This window comes from Symphalangus syndactylus, chromosome 14 (genome assembly GCF_028878055.3).
Source record: "Symphalangus syndactylus isolate Jambi chromosome 14, NHGRI_mSymSyn1-v2.1_pri, whole genome shotgun sequence".
Taxonomy (NCBI): domain Eukaryota; kingdom Metazoa; phylum Chordata; class Mammalia; order Primates; family Hylobatidae; genus Symphalangus; species Symphalangus syndactylus.
The window spans coordinates 94,922,436-94,942,683 of record NC_072436.2 but is presented as its reverse complement, the minus strand read 5'-3'; the positions used below and the strand labels follow the sequence as shown (position 1 = coordinate 94,942,683).

Genomic DNA, 20,248 nt, shown 5'->3' with positions numbered 1-20,248 from the left:
TCTTGATGCTTTTGACATCAGAAAACTCTCAACCCTCCCTTCTGATGCCTCTGTCCCTGCTTTCTCTCCTCTCTAGCTCATTGCTGGTGCCGAGTCCCCGCAGCCTGCTTCTGGAAGCTCACCATCTGAGGAAGATCGATCCAAGTCAGCACCCACCTCCCCTTGTGACCAGGGTGAGACCCTCAGATTTGCTTCCTGACCTCTGAGTTCTGCCATTGGATGGACCAAGGAGCTCTGAGGCCTCTTTAACCAAGAGTGAGCTTGTTAGCTGAAATAGCTAGCAGCCCTGGCGGGTTTTCACACACGCTTTGCCTGTTGATTTAATAGTTCTTTCATTCTACAAGAACTTCTTGAGGGCTGGGTACTCCATGGCCATATCTGCCTTAATTTCCTTCCAGGCCAGGGTAAGAGGAGAGCGAGTGTATGATGTTATGGTTCTCTGTTTTCCCTTGCCTCTGTCCCTGGTTCCAAGTGTACTGGAAAGAGAAGGGTACAGCTCCCTCTCTTAAAGCTCTTGCCTGGCCCTAGACCTGTCAGCACCACTGCCTTGAGTTGAGTTTGACACTCCCTTCCCCATCATCATACCCAAAACCTGAGATCAGCTTGAGTTTGGGGCTGGGTGAGGGAGGATGTCTTCTATCCTGGCCTTTGGGTGGCTGGGGATAGAAAGATGAAGCTAGAGGACAGACTGAGAAAAGAAGTGGGAAGGAGGCCAGTCCTAGGCCTGTTTCCCCTCTACAGATATCTCCTTCTGTCTGAATATGCTTCAGACAATAAGTTCTGCAGTCATAATTTGCACAATAATAATTATGCAGCCATCTAAGAATGCTGAGGCTGAGGAGGGATTTAAACTTGCAAAACCTCCTGCTCTGGTGACCATTACCAGATATGCCTGGTAAGGGACATATGTATCTGCAGAACAGGAATAACCATCACAGCCTGACAATGGTGCCTTGGTTTTTCTATATCCCTTTTTGTATTCATTATCCTAATTTCATGCCCGTACCCACTCTGTGTTGGTGCTTCATTACTGTCCCCCAGGTTAGTGAGTGGGAAGTGGAAGTTCAGAGTGTTGAAAAGGTCTGTCCCAAGGTTTGGAGATAAGTCAGTGGTAAGGGCAAGATTGTACTCGTGCTGGCTGAGGGACCCACTCTCAGAAACCCTGCCATCAAACCTTCCTTGGAGGTCACCATCATGACCCAGACCTTCTTACCCAGGAGTAAATAAAAGAGCTTTGGGGGTCATGCACCAGCCCTGAGGCCACAAAATAATTGGTCTCAGTCCCTCTTCGTGCTACTCCAGTTAACTTTCTGTGTCTTTGTACTCTACCTCATTCCAAATGAGATTTGAAGCATTCATAAGTAGCCTGATGTACTCTGGGGCTGCAGAACTTGTAGCTGTGTTCCCAGACCAGTTTGGGGGTTTTCACATGTTTCTTTCTGAGGCTGAAATCCCCTTTGGGAGCTTCAGGGAGACAGGGTCATATAGGAAAAAGACCCCAGGTAAGAGTTCAGAGACCAGTGTTTCTAGGCCTGGCTCCTGCCCTGCATGCTCTCTGCCTCTGAGCTCTGCCATTGGATGGATACAGTGGCAGGATACAGTGGCCCCAGGGCCTCTGCTCATCCCACTTGACACAGAGGCCAGGATTTCCCAGTAGTGACGTTAGCACAGATGTCCCTCTGAGCGACATTATTACAGAACAGAAATAAGACATAGTTTCTTTTTCTTCCCTTGTGAAAACACATAGAAAATCCTTTTCTTCAAGCTTTGGTGTCCCCAAACAACTATGTTTTGCCTTCCAAAATTCACTTAATAACTGAGGCTTTTAGCTCTATGGTGAGATTAAAAGTTACTTAGTCAAGCTAAGTGATAGGTGGATAACTGCTGAATTGGCAAGGGGAGTGTCTGCAGACTCAGCAGCTTTCCCCCTCTTCACCTTCCCCAACACATCTCAGAGGAGCCAAACTCCAGATCTAGGAAAGCTCTCCGGATTCCTTGAGTGAGCCCTTATGGGACTCTGTCCTTCTGAAAAGAAGCTGAAGATCTCTTTCTGTCACTCATGCCTAATTCTGATTCCCAAGGGTTAATAGGCTATGTTCCCCTTCCGTAATCCAAGTTATTCACAAGCATCATTTAAAATCGGATTATGCTCAAGATGCCCATTTCCACACAGAAGAGGGCGTGTCTTGATGAATGAGTTGCTAACAGTAAAGCTTCTTCAAATAGAAAAGGTCAGAGGATCATCCAGTATTATCTCCCCCAGGTAATTCAGGTCATAAGCTCTAGAGGGGGACACAAGACTGTCCCATAGTTGAGAAATTGTACTGAGAAATTCCCGCCCCATTGGAGATAAGTTTGCAACATGTCACTTGGGAAAGCAATTCTTTTGTTAATAATAAGCCCATTGCTCGTTTTGTTAGATAACCTTGTGTGAGATGAGTATTTAGAAGAAACCCAGCAACAAGGCTGAGTAAAGGCTTTTAGAAGGTATGAAGGTTTCCACCTTCAATGATCAGCCACCATTCTGATGGCTCAGTTGTTGAAATAATTATATCACCAATGATTACTGTGATGACAGTTCTTGATTCGTTGTTCTCGTCTTCAAAGGAAACGTGAAGGATACCTGTGACTCTGCAGAACTCCAGAGAGGGCTCAGATTTGTGTGCTTCACCTAGAACAATGGAATAGGCTACTAGCCAAAGGGGGCTTTCAGAGAGACAGCCAGGTCCAGTGTAATCCGGAGTTTGCAAGGGCAGGGAAGGGACTGTGTCCTCCTCCTCTTTGCATACCTAGGCTCTGCTGCACATTAGGTGCCAATGAGAGTGTGGTGAACAGATGAAGGAACATACAAAAGGATGTCACACTGGATCTCTTGTTGTGAAGAACCAGAAAGAGGACTGAGAGCTTACAGGGGAAAGTCTGCGTGTTGAGTCCTAATGGAATGGGCTTAAGAGGTATGCACTAATGCAATTTCTTGTTCCTCTTGGCCCTAGAAATAAAAGAACTTGAGAACAACATTCGGAAAGCCTTGTCATTTGACAACCGAGGGGAGGAACACCGGGCAGCATCGTCTCCTGATGGCCAGCTGATGAGCCCTGGTGAGAACGGCGAAGTCCGGCAAGGCCAGGCCAAGCGCCTAGGCCTGGATGAGTTCAACTTCATCAAGGTGTTGGGCAAAGGCAGCTTTGGCAAGGTCTGTGGCACACATGGGTGGAACTGCTGGTTTTGTTCTACTCCTTAGCATTGTTTTGTCTGTTTGATCTAAGATTGAGAGAGGAACCTTTCAGCCTGATCTCATTAGGTTTTCTTTCCTTCCTTGTAAGTGCAAATGACCTGAGGCCAAGTAGATAGGAGCGCTGGTTCTGCTATTAATTGGCTATATGAGACTTTCAAGTGGTGATTTAATCTGTTTCGAATTCAATTTTTCTCATTTGTTGAATGGGGACAGGAATCAAGTGAGATGGTAGATGAGAAAGCACTTTGGAAAGTTTTAAATGCTCAGTGTTCCAAATCAATAGTAGTATCAATACATGTCTTCCCTCCTTCAGAGATCAGCTGAAATTCTGTTTTTAATTCATTATGAAGACTTTGAGAATGAATCTCTGCCCTCAGTAAACCTAGGGTTCAAAGCAAATTTAGCATGCATTACTTTGGAAGGTAAATGTTATTTAACTGATCTTTCTGGCATGTGATCAATGTTTTGTTTATCCTTTACATGTGGCAAGAAAATGGGAATAATCATCTCATGCCTTGGATCAGGGTCCTCTGCTCTTGGTGCCATTCTCCATATCCTGTTCCCACTGAGATGAATACAGTGGTGTGGGGGGTGGCCTTTAGTATGCTCAATAAAGCACTAAAGTTGATCAGCCACCATTCCGATGGCTGGGTGAGATGGAAAAATTAACTCCTGTTCATTTTAGAAAGAAGACTAAGGGGCAGGGAGCAGAGGAAGCTGTTTGCATTTCACCTGAGATCTCTGATTGTTCCCTGGCTCTATTCAGAGCTGGGCCTGGGAGTCACCTTTCTGGGACCTGCTGAGAGGTTCTGGGAGGTCCTGCTCTGGGGACCGGGAAGCTCCTGAGATCACATGTCCTGGCATGTCCTGGCCTCTTGAAAGCAGCAGCGTGTAGATCAGTCAGCTGGCCCATCCCACCTGGTTCCCAGCCGTCTCACCTGCCCCTGTCTCACCCTGATACCACTCTGGTGGGAAGGTAACTGGGGTTTACTTAAATGGCAAAAGCTGAAGCAATTACATTCTTTAGAGACTGACTAAATAAGAAGAGGTCCTCTGGTTAGGCATAACTCTGGGACGTGAATAGGATGTGGTCTAATTTTGAGCAAGACTCCAAGATTCTAGGTTTTCATACAGTGTGGGCAGAATGGGAACTTAGATGACTTTGGAGCATTTAGGTTATCTCTTAGGAAAAATCACAGCCAAAGTTTGAGCCAGTTTTAAAGAGTCTGTAAAATATGTGGGCGACAAAAAGTCTTCAGGTTAACATCATGAATTCACTCATTAAGTTTCTGATGGCTGCTTTTTAGCTTTGATGGCTTACATTGGAATACTGTACTTAGGAGTTACTTATTTAAGAAGAGAAAGGCTTGTGACGTTTGTAGGTAAATGAGCGCAAAAATATCAAATGATAGGAACACTTTAAGAAAATAGAACTGTTAATTAGCTCTCTTGAAAAGGAATCACGTTTCCAGCTTCAGAGTTATAAAAGAAACCATAAAGGCAAACAAGGACAGATTCAACTACATAAGATACATGATTCTTTTCAATAGAATAAAATAACAGAAAATCATAAAACAGGCTTAGAAAAACTTTTACAGAAAGTAAAGGGTTAGTATCTTTATATATCATATGTGTATAAATTTGTAAGAAATTAATATGATAGCAGCATAATTAGACAAAGGAGACATGAATAATTTACACGAAAAGAAATACAGTCAGAAAACAGTTAATTTTAAAGTTTCATTTTAAGTAAAAATAGCATCAAGGTAACATTTCACACCTATTAAGTGAGCCAAAAAGCTTTTTAAGTGAAACTACTCAATATTGGTAAGTCACCATGAAACTCCAACACTTCTACATTGCTAGTGGCACATTGTGTCACACATCCTTTCTGAAAATAGGAAATGTGCAAAATGCTTCACCCTTTAATCTACTTATGAGAGTTTCCATCTTACAAATGTAATCCAAGAGAAATTGTTTTAATTGTGTACAAAAATACTCAATGCAACTTATATAATACTTAATGATTAGATATAACTTAAGTGCCTGATTTGAGGGAAATGGTTAAATAAATTATATTTACTTGAATTGAGTATAAGCAACCATAATAATAATGGAGACCACATGGAGAATGTCTAAGATAATGTTCAGTTAAAAATAGTTACAATATTTTACTGTACTGTAACTATAAAAATATTTGGTGTACTGTAATTGTAAGTATGACAAACGCATATAAACATATGAATAACCATTCAACAGATGTGCATTGAACTTCTCTTTTCTATGCCTGGGCATTGTACCAGAGATCAAAAATAGATAAATTGTAGTAACTATTAGAATGTAGTAACTGTAGAATTGTAGTATGTAGAATAGGAAGTTTTCTTAAACATTATGTATACATCTTGAGACGGAGTCTTGCTATGTTGCCCATGCTGATCTGTAACTCCTGGGCTCAAATGATCCTCCTACCTCAGCCTCCCAACTATCTTGGGTGCATGCCACCACACCAGGCTTGTTATAATATTTAAAATTAAAGAAAAAACAGAATTAGTTTTTAAAGTATTTGGTATTAGCTTATGCTTCTTCTTTTTATTCCATACATGCATAGATTGATGGAGGCAATTGATTGATTGCAGGTCATGTTGGCAGAACTCAAGGGCAAAGATGAAGTATATGCTGTGAAGGTCTTAAAGAAGGATGTCATCCTTCAGGATGATGATGTGGACTGCACAATGACAGAGAAGAGGATTTTGGCTCTGGCACGGAAACACCCGTACCTTACCCAACTCTACTGCTGCTTCCAGACCAAGGTATGTTAGGAAGAAGCTGGCTGGCTGCCATGTTGGGGCATCTTGACTATCAGATAAAATACCAATTTTAGACCCTCTACATTGTTCTCTCAAAGACTTTGTAAAGTGGGATGGGTTTTACCCTTGAAAAGATCAGGATATATTTGAACAGCATCTTCTTTTTTAGGGCACAGGATTTTCCATTCAAGGTTGTGCTTGTGAAGGGATGAGAGAGCTGTAGAATTCTTTGCAGCCAGAGCTAGACAAAGTCAAATGGCTAAACTCACTGTTTGCTCATTGGAAAAACCAACAAGTGTGGTTAGTCCTTGCTCTGCTCCTAACTTTCTGTCACTAATCAAATCACTTAATTTCTAAGTTATTTTCACGTCATATGAAAAAGAGTAAAGGCCACCTTAATCTCTTCTAATCTGTGTAACGTCATCTGAAATAAAGGATGTGAACAAATGCTTAAAATTTCATAGTGAAACACAAATATAAGGCAGCATTTTAAATTTACCGCATAGGTGTCTGGGAACCAGAAGGTGGCAGTAAAGAAACAAAGATTATCCATAACTCCAAGGTAGAGTCTGACTCGAGTATCATGAACTGATTTGTTACCTGTTTTTAGTAAAGAAACACCAATTTTCTTCATGAAGCTCTAATTTTGTTATCCTTCTTGAGGGGTTGAGAGGAGTTAAAGTCTTTTAGGATCATTATGGATGTTTGTAGTATTTTGCTTCTTGAGAAGGCAAAGACAGACATCACCTGAAACTCCTAGCTGTGGCTTATGTGGAACCCAGACCCTGAGGGTGACATCATGGAGAGGTGATACCTTGCTTCTGGGTGTATTCACATCTCCATGTCATTGTGAATGCCAGTTTTTCCACTTAAAATTCAACAGTTATTCATTGAGTCATTTGGCAAACTTTTCTTTTATTATGTTTCGTTAAATCCTTCCCTTGTATCTGATGCCATGCCAGGTGCTGGAGATACAGTGGTGAACTAGACTAGTCCCTGACCTCATGGAGTTTACATTATCTTTGGTACACTGTTTCCCAGAGAGGATTTCTCAGAACCCCAATCACTTGAGCAGCTGTAAGAAGAAAGGACTCTGTGACCCATAGTTGGAGTCACTGCAAACGTAACCTCTCTTAGTCTCAACACACATATGTTTATTAGCATCCTTGAGGAGACCTGCAATGAAAACAAAATTACCCTTGTTTAATCTACTTTTCCCAACTTATTTGATCCCAGGGTCCCCCATCTTTCTCTTACACACACATACACATGCACCCACACACACACACACATGCACCCACACACACACAATGCCCATTCCATGCTGAGGAACCCTGATCCAGTGGAATTTTTCCTATCCTTCTGATCTCTCAGGAGAATAAGAAATATTGTCTGAAAATCTGGAAATCATTCTGCTTATCTTTCAAGAAGGACACATATTTCTTTATATGTTCTAGATGGGAGTATTCAAACCAAGTATTCTACGGAACTTTCCTCAGGGACCCCTATTTAATAAGAATCTATCCCTTTTTCTGAACAAGTATAAGAATTACTAGCTCTTCTCATTTTTGATGTGTGTTGTGTAATGCCTAATATTTATGGGTTTGTGTGTGTACAGAATCCTGCATAATAGAGACTCAGTGATGGAGTTAGCTTTCTTCTTTTTTCCACTAGAGCATAATTTTAGATTCATGAGAAATGTGTCATATTTTGTATTTTCCATGGTGCCTATCACAGGGCTTCACACTTGACAGGTACCCACGGACAGAATCAAAGGCTTGGAAGATTTTTTCAAAGTCACTTTTTCTTTCTTTATCTCTCTCTCTTTTCCTTTCTTTTCTTTTCCTTTTTTTTTCTTTTCTTTCTTTTTGGTACCGGTGAGAAAATTGGGTTTCAGAGAAGTAAAACTATTTTGCTCAGAGGCATTCCATCTTGGCAGAGTCAGACCTGGCATCTCATCGAGTCTCTGGCACTCCCAAGGTAGTGGGGCCTTGCTCTGATTCACATTGCTAGTTTCTTGTGCCCGACCCAGCACAGGGTCCCTTCTGTCAGAGGAACCCTCCCACTTCCCCTGTCCCCAGCAGGTAGCCCTCTCTCTCACTATCTGAGGTGGCTTTCCCAGCAGGGAGCCACTCTGGCAAGTTTTCTTTACACCATTATCAAGAGGCCCAACATCCTAGGAGGGGTCCAGTTTAGTTGTGAGGGCTCTATGGAGCCCCTGTACATGGTGGATCATGGGAAGCCACAGTTGAAGGTCAGCTTGGTGAATGAGTGAGGGAGCGGGAATGGATGTCTTCAATGTCAGCAGTGTTCTCCTTTGAGCATTGTAGAATAACAAGGCTAAGGATTCCTCATCATATGGCAGCTTTTGGAGCACAAAATGGCGTTGAATGACACCAGGGATTTCTTTTATGGCAGAACAATGATCAAACTAACATGGATGTTGTCACGGATGGCTGTAGGGTGAGGATGGACAGAGAAGGAGCTTCCTCTGTAGTTCAGATATTTACTATCTTTTCTCAGGCCACTGTCAGGCAGCCACAGTCACAGGAGCAGCTTTGCACCAACTCTCTCATGCCACCTCAATTTCATAGAATACTTTGCTTTAAGTAACAGATGCATATTCACTGAATTTTTCTAAAGTGAATCGTATTTTAACTTCATAGAAGGATCTTAACTTACTTATGAAAGGAACCTGATGAAGAATCAGCTTATAAACCTTCAACTTAACTTTTTAAAAATGTGACTTTCCCTATGACAAACCAACAGTTTGTCATAGTTTTAAAGAGTAGCTATTATTCACCTGATTCTGAGGTAGATGCTGGGGTTATTAACACAAAGGAAGACAGTTCTCAAGTGGAAGCATTCACTGATAATAGATTGGGAGGTTATTCTAAATTCCACAAGCTAAGAGGGAGTAGCAAACAGCATTGAATAGTTATGTTCTAGATGGGAGTATTCAAACCAAGAAGACTCAGAGGAGGGGGTCTTCCCTAGGATCTAGTGGAAGAAGTGTGATCAAGCCAGGCTTTGAAAGGTAGAGAGAATTTGGACAGGATTTGGGAATAGCAGCTGGGTTTGGTAGCCACAGAATTCAGTCTTGATTGAGTTTCACTTTTCCTGAAAACAAAGGACAGTTCCTCTGAGCCACCTTAAACCTGGTTTCCACTAAGACTCTAATACACCATTCAGGAACACAAAGACCAGATTGCAATCCTATTAAGATTTCTTTCATACTTGTTTAATTATGACACACAGAACAGCAATAATGTTAAGTCGAGTTTAATTATTTTTAGGTGAGCCTTTATTTTTCAATGTATTGGAAAAAAATGGTCCTTTTGGAAACTCCTTTGAGAACTTCTTCTGATAGGTTACACATTGCTTCAGGCTGCACACTACATACAAGTTGCCTTGGAAAGACTTAGAAGTGTGTAAAGTGATGTCACTGTATCTAATATGGTGACCAATGGCAATGGTCATGCGAACCCATTGGCATCAGCCATGATGACAAAGTCAGGTTCGGGTCTGGTCAGTGCAGCCCACTGAAGGGCCAACTTACAGCTGAAGAGGGAGTGACCAATGGCAATGGTCATATGAACCCATTGGCATCAGTCATGATGACATAGTCAGGTTCAGGTCCGGTCAGTGCAGCCCAGTGAAGGGCCAACTTACAGATAAAGAGGGACTTGGGCTTTTCTTTACTGAGCCCGCCTACCCTTGGCTCATGTGCTCCATCCCTCTCCGTGGGATCTAGAAAGGCAAAAAGCAAATAAAATGGCTCCAGCTTTCCAGGGCTAGTGAGAAAAAGCAGACAGAAAAACAAAATAAGCCAGTGGTTTTAATTTCAGTCAGATTCAAACTAGTGTGTCTTTGGGATGCAAGAGTAACCTGAACCATGTAGGGAATTCTACCAAACTTGATTTAATTCATTGTCAAAACATAAAGTACAGAAAGAGGAATAAAGGACTTCTAATTCCAGTCTAGATCAAGTAGCCACATTCGTCCCAGGTCCTCCCTCTTACAACTAAAAAACCCTGGACATAATTCTTATTTTATAAAGGTAGGGTGCTTACCAAAATTGGCATAGCCACAAAGAACTGTATCTGTTGATGTGAATGAAAGACCAATCTTTTTAGATTTAAAAATTCTAGATGACTTTTAAGTGGGTAACATTGTCAGTAGTGTTTAATATTTTCTTGCATATGAGAAAAAAAATTTTTCTTATACACCCACAGTTGTTTCTTGCTTTAAAAAAATGATGGCCTATAATTGTTTCAATTACAAGTCTTTATTGTTAAGCATCTATGTGCTAGACCCTGTACTAGATTCTAGGGCTACAAAGCTAAAAGATACCAACTCTGAACTCATGCCAATTACTGTCTAGTGGAGAGACAGACATGCAAGGAGGCAGTCAGGAAGGCTTCCTGATGGAGGTAGAACCTACCCTGGACCTGGAAGCATGGGTAGCATTTGCAAGAGGGTAGGGGTAAAGACATGGCTGTTGAAACCTAGAAATCATTTCCAAATCTCGTTTGTATTATTTTTCCAATGCTTGAACTCCCAACCAGTGCTATCTCCTACTTCTTCCAAGGAAATGATAATGGCTGAACCAGAGCAAAGAAGGAAGAGGAGAAAGGGAGGGTATTCGGAAAATAAGGAGACAGATTCCTGCATCTACAAGATCAGATGCGCATCGGTGGGGTGGGGGGGCAATGCTGTGAGCCCTCCTTATTGGACTGCTAGGCTCTAAAACTTAGGGGCTTGGTCAGGGTTTAGGGGGGAAAGTGACTTTTGGAATTGCCTCTCCCAGTTCCCAGGTTCCCATTCAGACATTGACTACAAGGGATAGGGGAACCACTGAGAGGTAGTTTTGTTTTTGCTTTTTTTTTTTCTGGAAGTTACAGGAAATGAAATTCCCAGATTTTTAGAGTCTGTGCATTTGTATTTATGACCCCCATTGTTGAAACCGTTCTCTCCAACAGGATCCCACAAAACCTGTCTTGAATAATTTCATGATTTTTCCTCTTTAAAAATTTCATCTCTACACAATTCTACCCATCCCCCACCCTTTGGCATTTCCTGCCAGGCCTGGGAAGCCAAATTCTGGAGGGCTTTGCTGCAAAGGAAACAAAGGGTGAACTAGAGAATCTCCCTTAGCCAATCTCCCTTGCTGCCCTAGGGAAAATGCAGCATGGAAAAATCCTTAAAAAGCAACTGGAGACGTTTTTCAAATGCGTTTGAATCATCTGTGTGAGCACGGGGAGAAGTGAGAAAAGGAGTGTTAACAATGTAGGAGCAAAAGTGTCATTTCAAGGAACTCAACTCTGAAGAACAGAAACACTAAACCAAAAAAAAAAAAAAAAGTAAAAATTAGGCCATTGGTAGATTTTGTTCTAAAGAGGCTATGTCAGATTAAATCTAAACGAGCTGACAGAGCCGTTGAGGATGGGTCTCTTTCCTGCTAGACCACACTGTCTGCCTGAGGCAACACCACCACTACTCTGAAGGAGTTAGAGAGTGTGTGAGCAGGTTTGGTGAGTGCTTTTCGAGAAGAGATTGAGATGCTCAACACAATGAGTTGGTTTGTGGGAATCAATATACTTGCCAATAGCAGATTTCAAGCAGAGATAGCCTCAGTAATTTGCAATGAATTTTAGCGAAATGAGATCCGTGGTAGAGGTTACAGGCTTAGTGTTGGCAGAATCAGTTATTCATAGAATCAGACTCCAGGGAACTCCATCTCTTTACTTCCGAAGACCATCTTTGCCTGATAGTGGGCTGGACAGCAATGCCATTTATTCTGATCAGCCAATTAACACATCTTTAGGGAGGACCTCTGGTGTGCAAATCACTGCAAGGTGTGACGAGACTTTTATGGCAGGGCCTTTGGTCAAACTAGTTGAGGGGTAAGCTCTACTCTCTTGTGAAGGAATGCAGGGGTGTATGTGTGTGGTGGCGTGTGTCTGTGTAGATGAGCTGGCAGTTCTCTGGCCAGTCAGAGAAAGACCATCACTGGTTTCCACGATCAAGCAAGGCTTCATGAAGCAAGACAACTTCACCCAGGTCTTGAAGCATAACAGGATTCATTCTGTGTGATAAAGGAAAAGTTGTGGAGTTTGTTAATGCTCATGTGTCCCAGGGGCAGGGAAGGGTGTATTGGCTCTTAATCTAACTGCTGCAGCTTCATGTAACCTCTTTGCGTATAAGGAAACCTTATATTTGAATAGGACCTTTGCTTTTAAAAATGCCCTGACTGGCTGGGTGCAGTGGCTCATGCCTGTAACCCCAGCACTTTGGGAGTCCGAGGCGGGTGGATCACCTGAGGTCAGGAATTCGAGACCAGCCTGACCAATTTGATGATACCCCATCTTTACTAAAAATACAAAAATTAGCCGGACGTGGTGGCAGGCACCTGTAATCCCAGCTACTCGGGAGGCTGAGGCAGGAGAATCACTTGAACCTGGGAGGCAGAGGTTGCGGTGAGCCGAGATCGTGCCACTGCACTCCAGCCTGGGCAATAGAGCTAGACTCTGTCTCAAAAAAAAAAAAAAAGCCCTGACTTAGATCAGCCATTTTATATCTGCCTAATGATGTCTCTATGAATTAATCTACCATACTCTACGGTTATTCACTCCCCATTTTTTTTTTTCAGAATTTGTTATTGTGGTAAAATACACAATATAAAATGTGCCATCTTAACCATTTTTAGGTGTACAGTTCAGTGGTATTAAATGCATTCATAATGTCCATCCATCACCCCTCTCCATCTCCATGCCTCTTTTCACCTTACAACCCTGAAACTCGATACCCATTAAACAGTACCTTCCTATTCCCTCTCCCCACAGCCCTTGGCAACAGCCACTCTGTCAGTCTCCATAATCTTGACTACTCTAAGTACCTCTTATAAGTGGAATCATACAATAATGTCTTTCTGTGACTAGTATATTTCATTTAGCAGAATGTCCTCAAGGTTCATCCATGATGTAACGTATGTCATAATTTCCTTCCTTTTAAAGGCCAAATACTATTCCATCATGTGTATAATACCACATTTCACTTATCATCTGTGGATGGACATTTTGACTTCCACGTTTTGGCTACTATGAATAATGCTGCTGTGAACATGGTTGTCTGAATATTTCTTTGAGGTCTTACTGTCAATTCTTTTAGCTGTATACCTAGAAGTGGGATTCCTGGATTATATAGTAATTCTCTTTTCAATTTTTTGAGGAAAATCTATACTGTTTCCCATAACGACTGAACTATTTTACATTCCCATCAACAGTGCACCAGGGTTCTGATCTGATTTCTCTATTACTTTGCCCAACACTTATCACTTTATTTGATAGTAGTCATTCTGATGGGTGTGAGGTAGTATCTCATTATAGTTTTAATCTGCATTTCCCTAGTGATTTGTGGTCACTCATTTTTACAGATAAGAAAACTGAGGCCCAGTCAAGTCTTATAATTTGTTTGCAACAGAACCCAGATTGGAATAAAGGTTTCCCAACAGCCTTTGTTGTTCACCGTGTATGTCTGTCTCCCTCTCTGTCCTCCTGTCCAAATTCTCCACTTCAAATAGCCTCACCTCCAAATCCCCTCTTCCCCAATTCCTGTCACACACATGAAAAAGGGTCTGAAGGGGTGTCTGCTCTATTTTACATGAACTCAATGAGGCTGGGATTAAAAAATATTAATGTCCCTTAAGCTGGCAAGAGGAGCAGCGTTGATCAGCCTGTTTCTGGAAATGTTTCTGTTTTCTGAAAGTATAAGAGAGAAAGGAGGAAAAAGAGGGCATGGGCACAGGAATGATCCAAAATGGGCTGGAGTAGGATGAGGCCCTCATACTTGTCTCTTTAACCATTGCTTACTGAGCACCTGCTATGTGCAGTGCGATGGGGCGTCATGGGGCGCCATGCTGCCTGCTGAGGAACACAGGTGCGGGGAAAGGTAGGTAGGAGTCCTGGCCTCATGAGCTTGAAGCCTCATGGGAGCATAAAACTGCTGGCCTCTACAGAGGTTACAGTGAGCCGAGATCCCGCCACTGCCCTCCAGCCTGGGCCAGAGAGTGAAACTCCATCTCAAAAAAATAAAAATAAAAATAAAAAAGCCCTTCTGGCCTCTAGTGCCCAGAACTCAGTGCTTTATTTTCCGTCAGAAACTGTTGGTCTGATCTTCTTTTGTAAATTGTTTTTTGATCATAAAGATTATTTATTAATTGTAGAAAATTTGGAAAAGTCACAAGAGGACAAAAAAGAAAATAAGAACAATTCACATGACTACTACTAACATTTTGCTGTGTATAATTCCAGTTTTAGAAAAGTACATGTCTGTTCATACATATATATTTATAACATCAGTATCATACTCTATGTAAACTGTTTCACTTAGTAATATAGTAGAGCTATTTTCCTTGTCACTAAATATACTTCAGCCAAGTGATTTCTAGGGTTCTACAGTATCTGAGGGCCTCTTGTAGACATTCTGCATTGGGGGTTGCAGGTGGCTGGTAAGTGCCTGGCTTCCTTCCAGCTGATGTTAGCAGTGAGTGGACAGCATGCTCTGCCCAGTGCTGGCCAGTGATGGTGCTGCCCTCTCTGCAGCAGAACTGCCTCCTTCTACTTTTGTTTCTCCCTTTCTGTAACATCAACTTGAGTACAACTTGTAAATAACCTATTTGGCATTGACATAATGCAAACTAAGACTTAAATGTCTTTAACATTAAATATGTGTGTATACAGCAGGTCTTTGAATAACCTGATTTTGTTCAATGTCATTTCTTTATAACGTTAATGAGAAAAATATCAATTCCTGGCTACGGCCACTGACTATGCGGAGTTTGTACTTTCTCCCCATGCCTGTATGAGTTTTTTTCAGGGACTTCGACTTCTTCCCAAATCCCAAAGCTATGCACATCGGGAGAATTGGCGTGTCTAAACGGTCCCCATCTGAGTGTGGGAGTGTGTGAGTGTGCCCTGCCATGGGATGGGGTCCTGTCCGGGGTGGTTCCCAGCTGGCACCCTGAGCTACCAGGAGAGGTTGCACCCACCCATAACCCTGAACTGCATCAAGTGGGTAAATGATGCACTTACTTGTTTTTCTTCATCTTTCTTAACCATATGTATAGCTCACATATACTTCGGTGTTCAATATTAGAAGCGTTGTTTCAGTTTTACTATTCAAAGTGTTCTAAAGAATTTTTCTTGGAAGTTTGATGTTTTTGTAGCCAGAAATATGCCTTAGGAACTTAACTCTTCTTTATACGAATTAGCCTGTGGTAAAACTGGTTTCCTTACATGTCTTTTCACTTGAAGTCGCAGTTTCCAAGAACTTATCAATGACATTGTGAGGACTTACTGTATACTGTTTGGCTAGGAGGCATTTTTTTTTTTTTTTTTTTTTTTTTTTTTTTTTTTTTACCACGGAGGAATATATTTACCCATTCTCCTAAACTATTTGCTTTTTCTTCTAAAGCTGTTGGTTTTCTTTTTTTTCTTCTTTGAGACGGAGTTTTGCTCTGTCACCAGGCTGGAGTGCAATGGCGCAATCTCAGCTCACTACAACCTCTGCCTTCCAGGCTCAAGCGATTCTCCTGCCTCAGCTTCCCAAATAGCTGGGATTACAGGCACGCACCACCAGGCCCAGCTAATTTTTGTATTTTTAGTAGAAATGGGGTTTTACCATGTTGGCCAGGCTGGTCTCGAACTCCTGACCTCAAGGGATCCGCCTGCCTTGGCCTTCCAAAATGCTAGGATTACAGGTGTGAGCCACTGTGCCCGGCCAAGCTGTTGGTTTTCAAATTACGTTTTGCGGAGGTGCCTCTGTTGCTTCAGTGTGTGGTGGGTGGGAGCTGGGCACACAGACCCAGTATGCTCTATTAGAGGAGGACCTACACGTGCCACCTACTCTACCTGGCTGCGCAGCTCCACGTCCGACTGTTTCACATGTTAGCATTCCAAGGAAGATAACGTTTGACGAAAAGATTTCACTTTGAAAACAGTTTAAAACCACTACAGCTCCGACTGGGAGCTGGAGTGAGTCTTGATATTTTTTTTTAACCTACCCATATTATAATCTAATGTATACAGGTGTCATTTCCTGAAGGTCTCCATTACAAATGTCCTTTCATTATTAAAATGGGCACATTCTTGAGATTTGGGCAGAAATGGAATTTTGGAAGCAGATTCAAGATTCTGGTATTCTGTCTGAGTAACATATTTCATTGTTTAGATCACACACAGAAGTGCCTGCTGATATGTAAAAGTGTGTGTTTAAACCTTTGACTCACTGCTGACAGGTGTAGAGGCCTGTGATAGAATGTAACTGGGATGTGACACTACTTCATTGATCAGGAGAATTTGTGTCAGAATCTTTTGAGGCACTGTTGGGAGATAACGGACTGGGAAGGAGAGATATGACAAGGCACAGCAAACAATAACTTAGAATAAAGGCAGTGTGTGATAAAGAGGAAGGAGAGGCATATTTATTGAGCACCTATTATGTGGCAAGCCTGTCCAAGTTGTTTAAAAGCTGATTTCATAAATCTTACCCAAGTCCCATGGGATGTAGGTATTGTTGCCAGTTCTTTGGGCAGGTAAGGAAACAGACTCAGGGAGGCTTAACTATTTGGTCAGGATCACACAGAGTTAAGTGATAAAGCTGGGATTCAGACCAACAGTCCCCACCTTTGCCTCCTGAGGGTGAGAAGGGCCACTGTGGAACAGGGTGGATGCTGGGGCACTGGGGAGCAGGGCGCAGTGAGTTTGGGGGCAGGAGGCGTTTGCAGGAATAGACCCCTGATTTAGGGAGTGTAATGATGAGTCCTGCTGCTGTTGCAGGCTCATGCTAGGAAGCCGTGAGGAAGACAACCTTGTGAGGAGGTTCTGGCTAAGTTGCGGAGTTCTTACTATGCTAGGCAAAGAGTTTGCACTTATTCTGGAAGTAAAGGGGGATTCCTTGAAGATATTATGGGAAATGATGACTTAAATCACAGCCTGACAGCTCTGTGTAGACTGCATTAAAAGGAAAAATGAAAAGCAGAGTTACCTGTGAGCAGGCTATTTCAATAGCCCAGGAATCCAGAGGCAGTGGGGAAGAACTTCTGCAGGAAGCACTGACATGGCCATTCGCTTTCCCCTCTGCATCTGCAAAGGCCTCCTGCTTGTGAAGAAAGCATAGTCCTCCATTCAGCACTTAGAAACTGTCAATTGTGTAGCCCCTGACTGATTAGAAACAAGAACTTAAGTTGCTGCTAATTGCAGCAGGTGATCTGCACATTTCTAAGGTGTCATTTGGTCACAGTTCAATTGGCACATCATGATCCAATTTAAGTAAAAAGTTTCATCTTGAAATCTAAAACTAGAGGTCTAAGTTATCTAACCCGGTCACCAAACAAAGCCAGTTTCCTCAAGGCTGACGTCAGATTCTCTCACCTCTCCCCAACGCCCGCCATCTATTGGATTTCGGAATTTACCTTTTTGTGTGTGTGTGTCCGTGCTTAGATTCGTGTTGAATTTTGATAGTGGTCTGGTGGTGTTTTCTACAGGGAAAGTCATCTGGGGCCTTTCACAGGGAGCTTCTACATAGTCTATTGAGACGACTCCATTGAAGCAATGGGCTTTCCCCATATAATCCGAACTTTTTGTCCTAGTGGTCTCAAATACTTCAGACAACCCAGATGATTCCTAATGCTCTGAGTTTGAAGACTTTGCTGAGTGGTAGGTGCAACCTATTCAGCTATTTGGGTTCATGTACGCCCTGTTGACATGTGGGAAACACAGGATGCAGTAAAGAAGGCACCACGAGTCAAGAAACTGCAGGTCTAGCTGTGACTTCTGCCACTGATGCTTGCTCTGAGACAGTTATCTGGGCACTGACTTTTCTCATTCATAAGAAAAGATGTGGAGAGGATACAGAGAGGGGAGTTCCGACTACATGACCTATACGATCCCTCCAGAATCTGATTCTAAAGACCTGTGACAATGCAATACATTGGGAAATATGCATGGTATCACTACAGGTTTACCTGTTACTAATGCATGAGTGAGACAAAGACAATGATAAGGTCAGTGAACCGTCCTTCTGTTTAGTGGTCTAGTGGTGTTTTCTACAGGGAAAGTCACATGGGGCCTTTCGTAGGGAGCTTCTACCTAGTCTATTGAGACAGCTCCATTGAAGCAATGGGTTTTACCCATATAACCCGAATTTTTCAAAGCTCAATTCAGCAAATGCTTCTACCTTGATCAAAGCCTCTATGTTCACAAGGCTGTCATTTTTCATCAGGATTCCAAACTCAAACATATTTTCAATGACTAATGCTCCTACATCAGAAAATTTACCAGGAGGTTTTATAGCTGTCTGTTTAAAGTACAGCATAGTTTCAGCACACGGCAGGTTCAATAAATTCTAGCTTCTGTCTTATCTAGTTAACAGTTTCAATATCATCTATATAGATAGATCCCAAGCTGACTTGAGAGCTTTGTCATGTTTCTCTTTGCCTAGAACGATGGCCTGTTCTGGCCAGTTGGCCAACTGTTTGTGAAACAGAATTGAGACTACCTGAGTCTACCATTGTTGGTAGATTTGACCCCTGGCACACTCGCTTTATAAAGAGAAAATATGTATTACCTATCCCCTAATCTGGGCCCACGTTGCCTGTAACAACAGTGATGGGCCAACCCTATAACCTGTTTAGTCATCTCACAAGTGCCTGTTCGGGAGGGCCTCAAGCAAGAAATGACTGACAGCCACCCCTTTTCCCAGAAGTTTATGCCAGCTAGAGGATGAATGCTTCATGGTAGCACTTTTGTTTCGTAATTATATAACCTGTTTATGAGTTTAGAACTACAGCTGGTTAATGTGAGGATCACATCTTTGGCTGTGTGTCCTCAGGAGTTTGATAGCCCTTCCTTCTGACTGCTTGACCCATAGCTTAAACTAGGGAAAGCCACAAGATTCCAGTGAATTCCTACTGGGCCCTTTGTTTCCTTCCTGTCACTGAGGAGAAGGTCACAAATTGGGGCTGCGTCCCACGTGTGGGAAGAGGAGGTTACCGGTTCCAGTGAAGAATAACTTGGACAGAACTGTGCCCCCCACTGCCTGTGGTTTATCTTTGGAGGCTTCTGGTGTAGCCTGAAAGGAGAGAGGGGCCATCTGGGTGGGCCAGTCACCACCTTCAATTTCAGGGTCATCTTTGGCTCAATAACAAAAATGGCAGGAACTTCCATAGTGTTCATTAAATGCCAGGTTCAACTTGGAGCATTTTACACGTATTAATTTAATCATCACAACAACCCTATGAGGTAGGACTGTTGTTCCAAAGAGGGGTCACACAGCTGGAAGCAGCAGAGCCTGAATTCAAACCTGGTTAGCTAGCTTCTATTCTAGAAACCTCATTTTGTCTGAATGCCCAGGGGAGATTAGGCTCCTGAGGATTGATAAACCAAGGTCCCAAGAGCCCAAGGTGTAAATAAAATGGCAATTGGTTGATTTATAGTGGGGTGGCTGGACTACTTACGTGAGTTGCCCGGGGCACCCTGGAGTAATTCTTTAGGGGTGGTATTCTAGGCAATCTGAGTTGTATTGGGAAAGCAACTGATGGAAAAACAGACCCTCTGCTTCCTGTTATGAGGACTTTTTTTTTTTTTTGCAGAAGCAATAGGAAGTTGAAGCCTCCACTTTTGACCTCATTGGAGCATTTTGTTTTTACCGTGATGTTCCAGGGAGAATGCCAGGAAGGATCATGGGCAAAAAGAATTCTCTCAGTCTGCCTCCTTAGTGTGGCAGGAGGTACAAATTAATTCCTTTGTTGGGTCAGTATGATATTCACCTGGGATTCATCAGCAGTATGTAATCCATTTTATCGGGAACACTTGTGTGCGGGTTGCTAGGAAGCTAAGCTTATTACCTGGCTCTGGCTCTTAGAGCTGAGCCTGCTGGTGCTAACAGATTTGGGCCTGAGAAGTTTGTGGCCTTCCCTGGACTTCAAAAGGAGGGTGGAAGGTCCCGTAAAGTGTCCAAGGGTGAGAGTGAATGGGGAAAATGACTTTTGTTCTCAGTGTTTCTTTCACCATTTATCCAACCTATCCCCATGTGTTTTTGGTATTTTTTTTTTCCTTTTCAGGTAAGAGTTTAAATCTAACCTCCTTTATCAAGCCCCAGTTTATGAAAACTTTCTAGATTCACCCGTGTTAACACTAAAAGCATA

At 42.5% G+C, this 20,248-nt stretch overlaps 1 protein-coding gene across 2 annotated transcripts in view; it reads left to right on the top strand.

Moving 5' to 3' along the window:
* Positions 1-20,248, top strand: part of PRKCE (protein kinase C epsilon) — a 533,266-nt gene that overhangs the window by 350,961 nt on the left and 162,057 nt on the right. For both annotated transcript variants that reach the window (XM_055241505.2, XM_055241506.2), the window contains exons 8-10: positions 77-173; positions 2,994-3,193; positions 5,872-6,045. In XM_055241505.2, the coding sequence (XP_055097480.1) occupies positions 77-173; positions 2,994-3,193; positions 5,872-6,045 (471 nt within the window). The remainder of the gene's footprint in view (positions 1-76; positions 174-2,993; positions 3,194-5,871; positions 6,046-20,248) is intronic.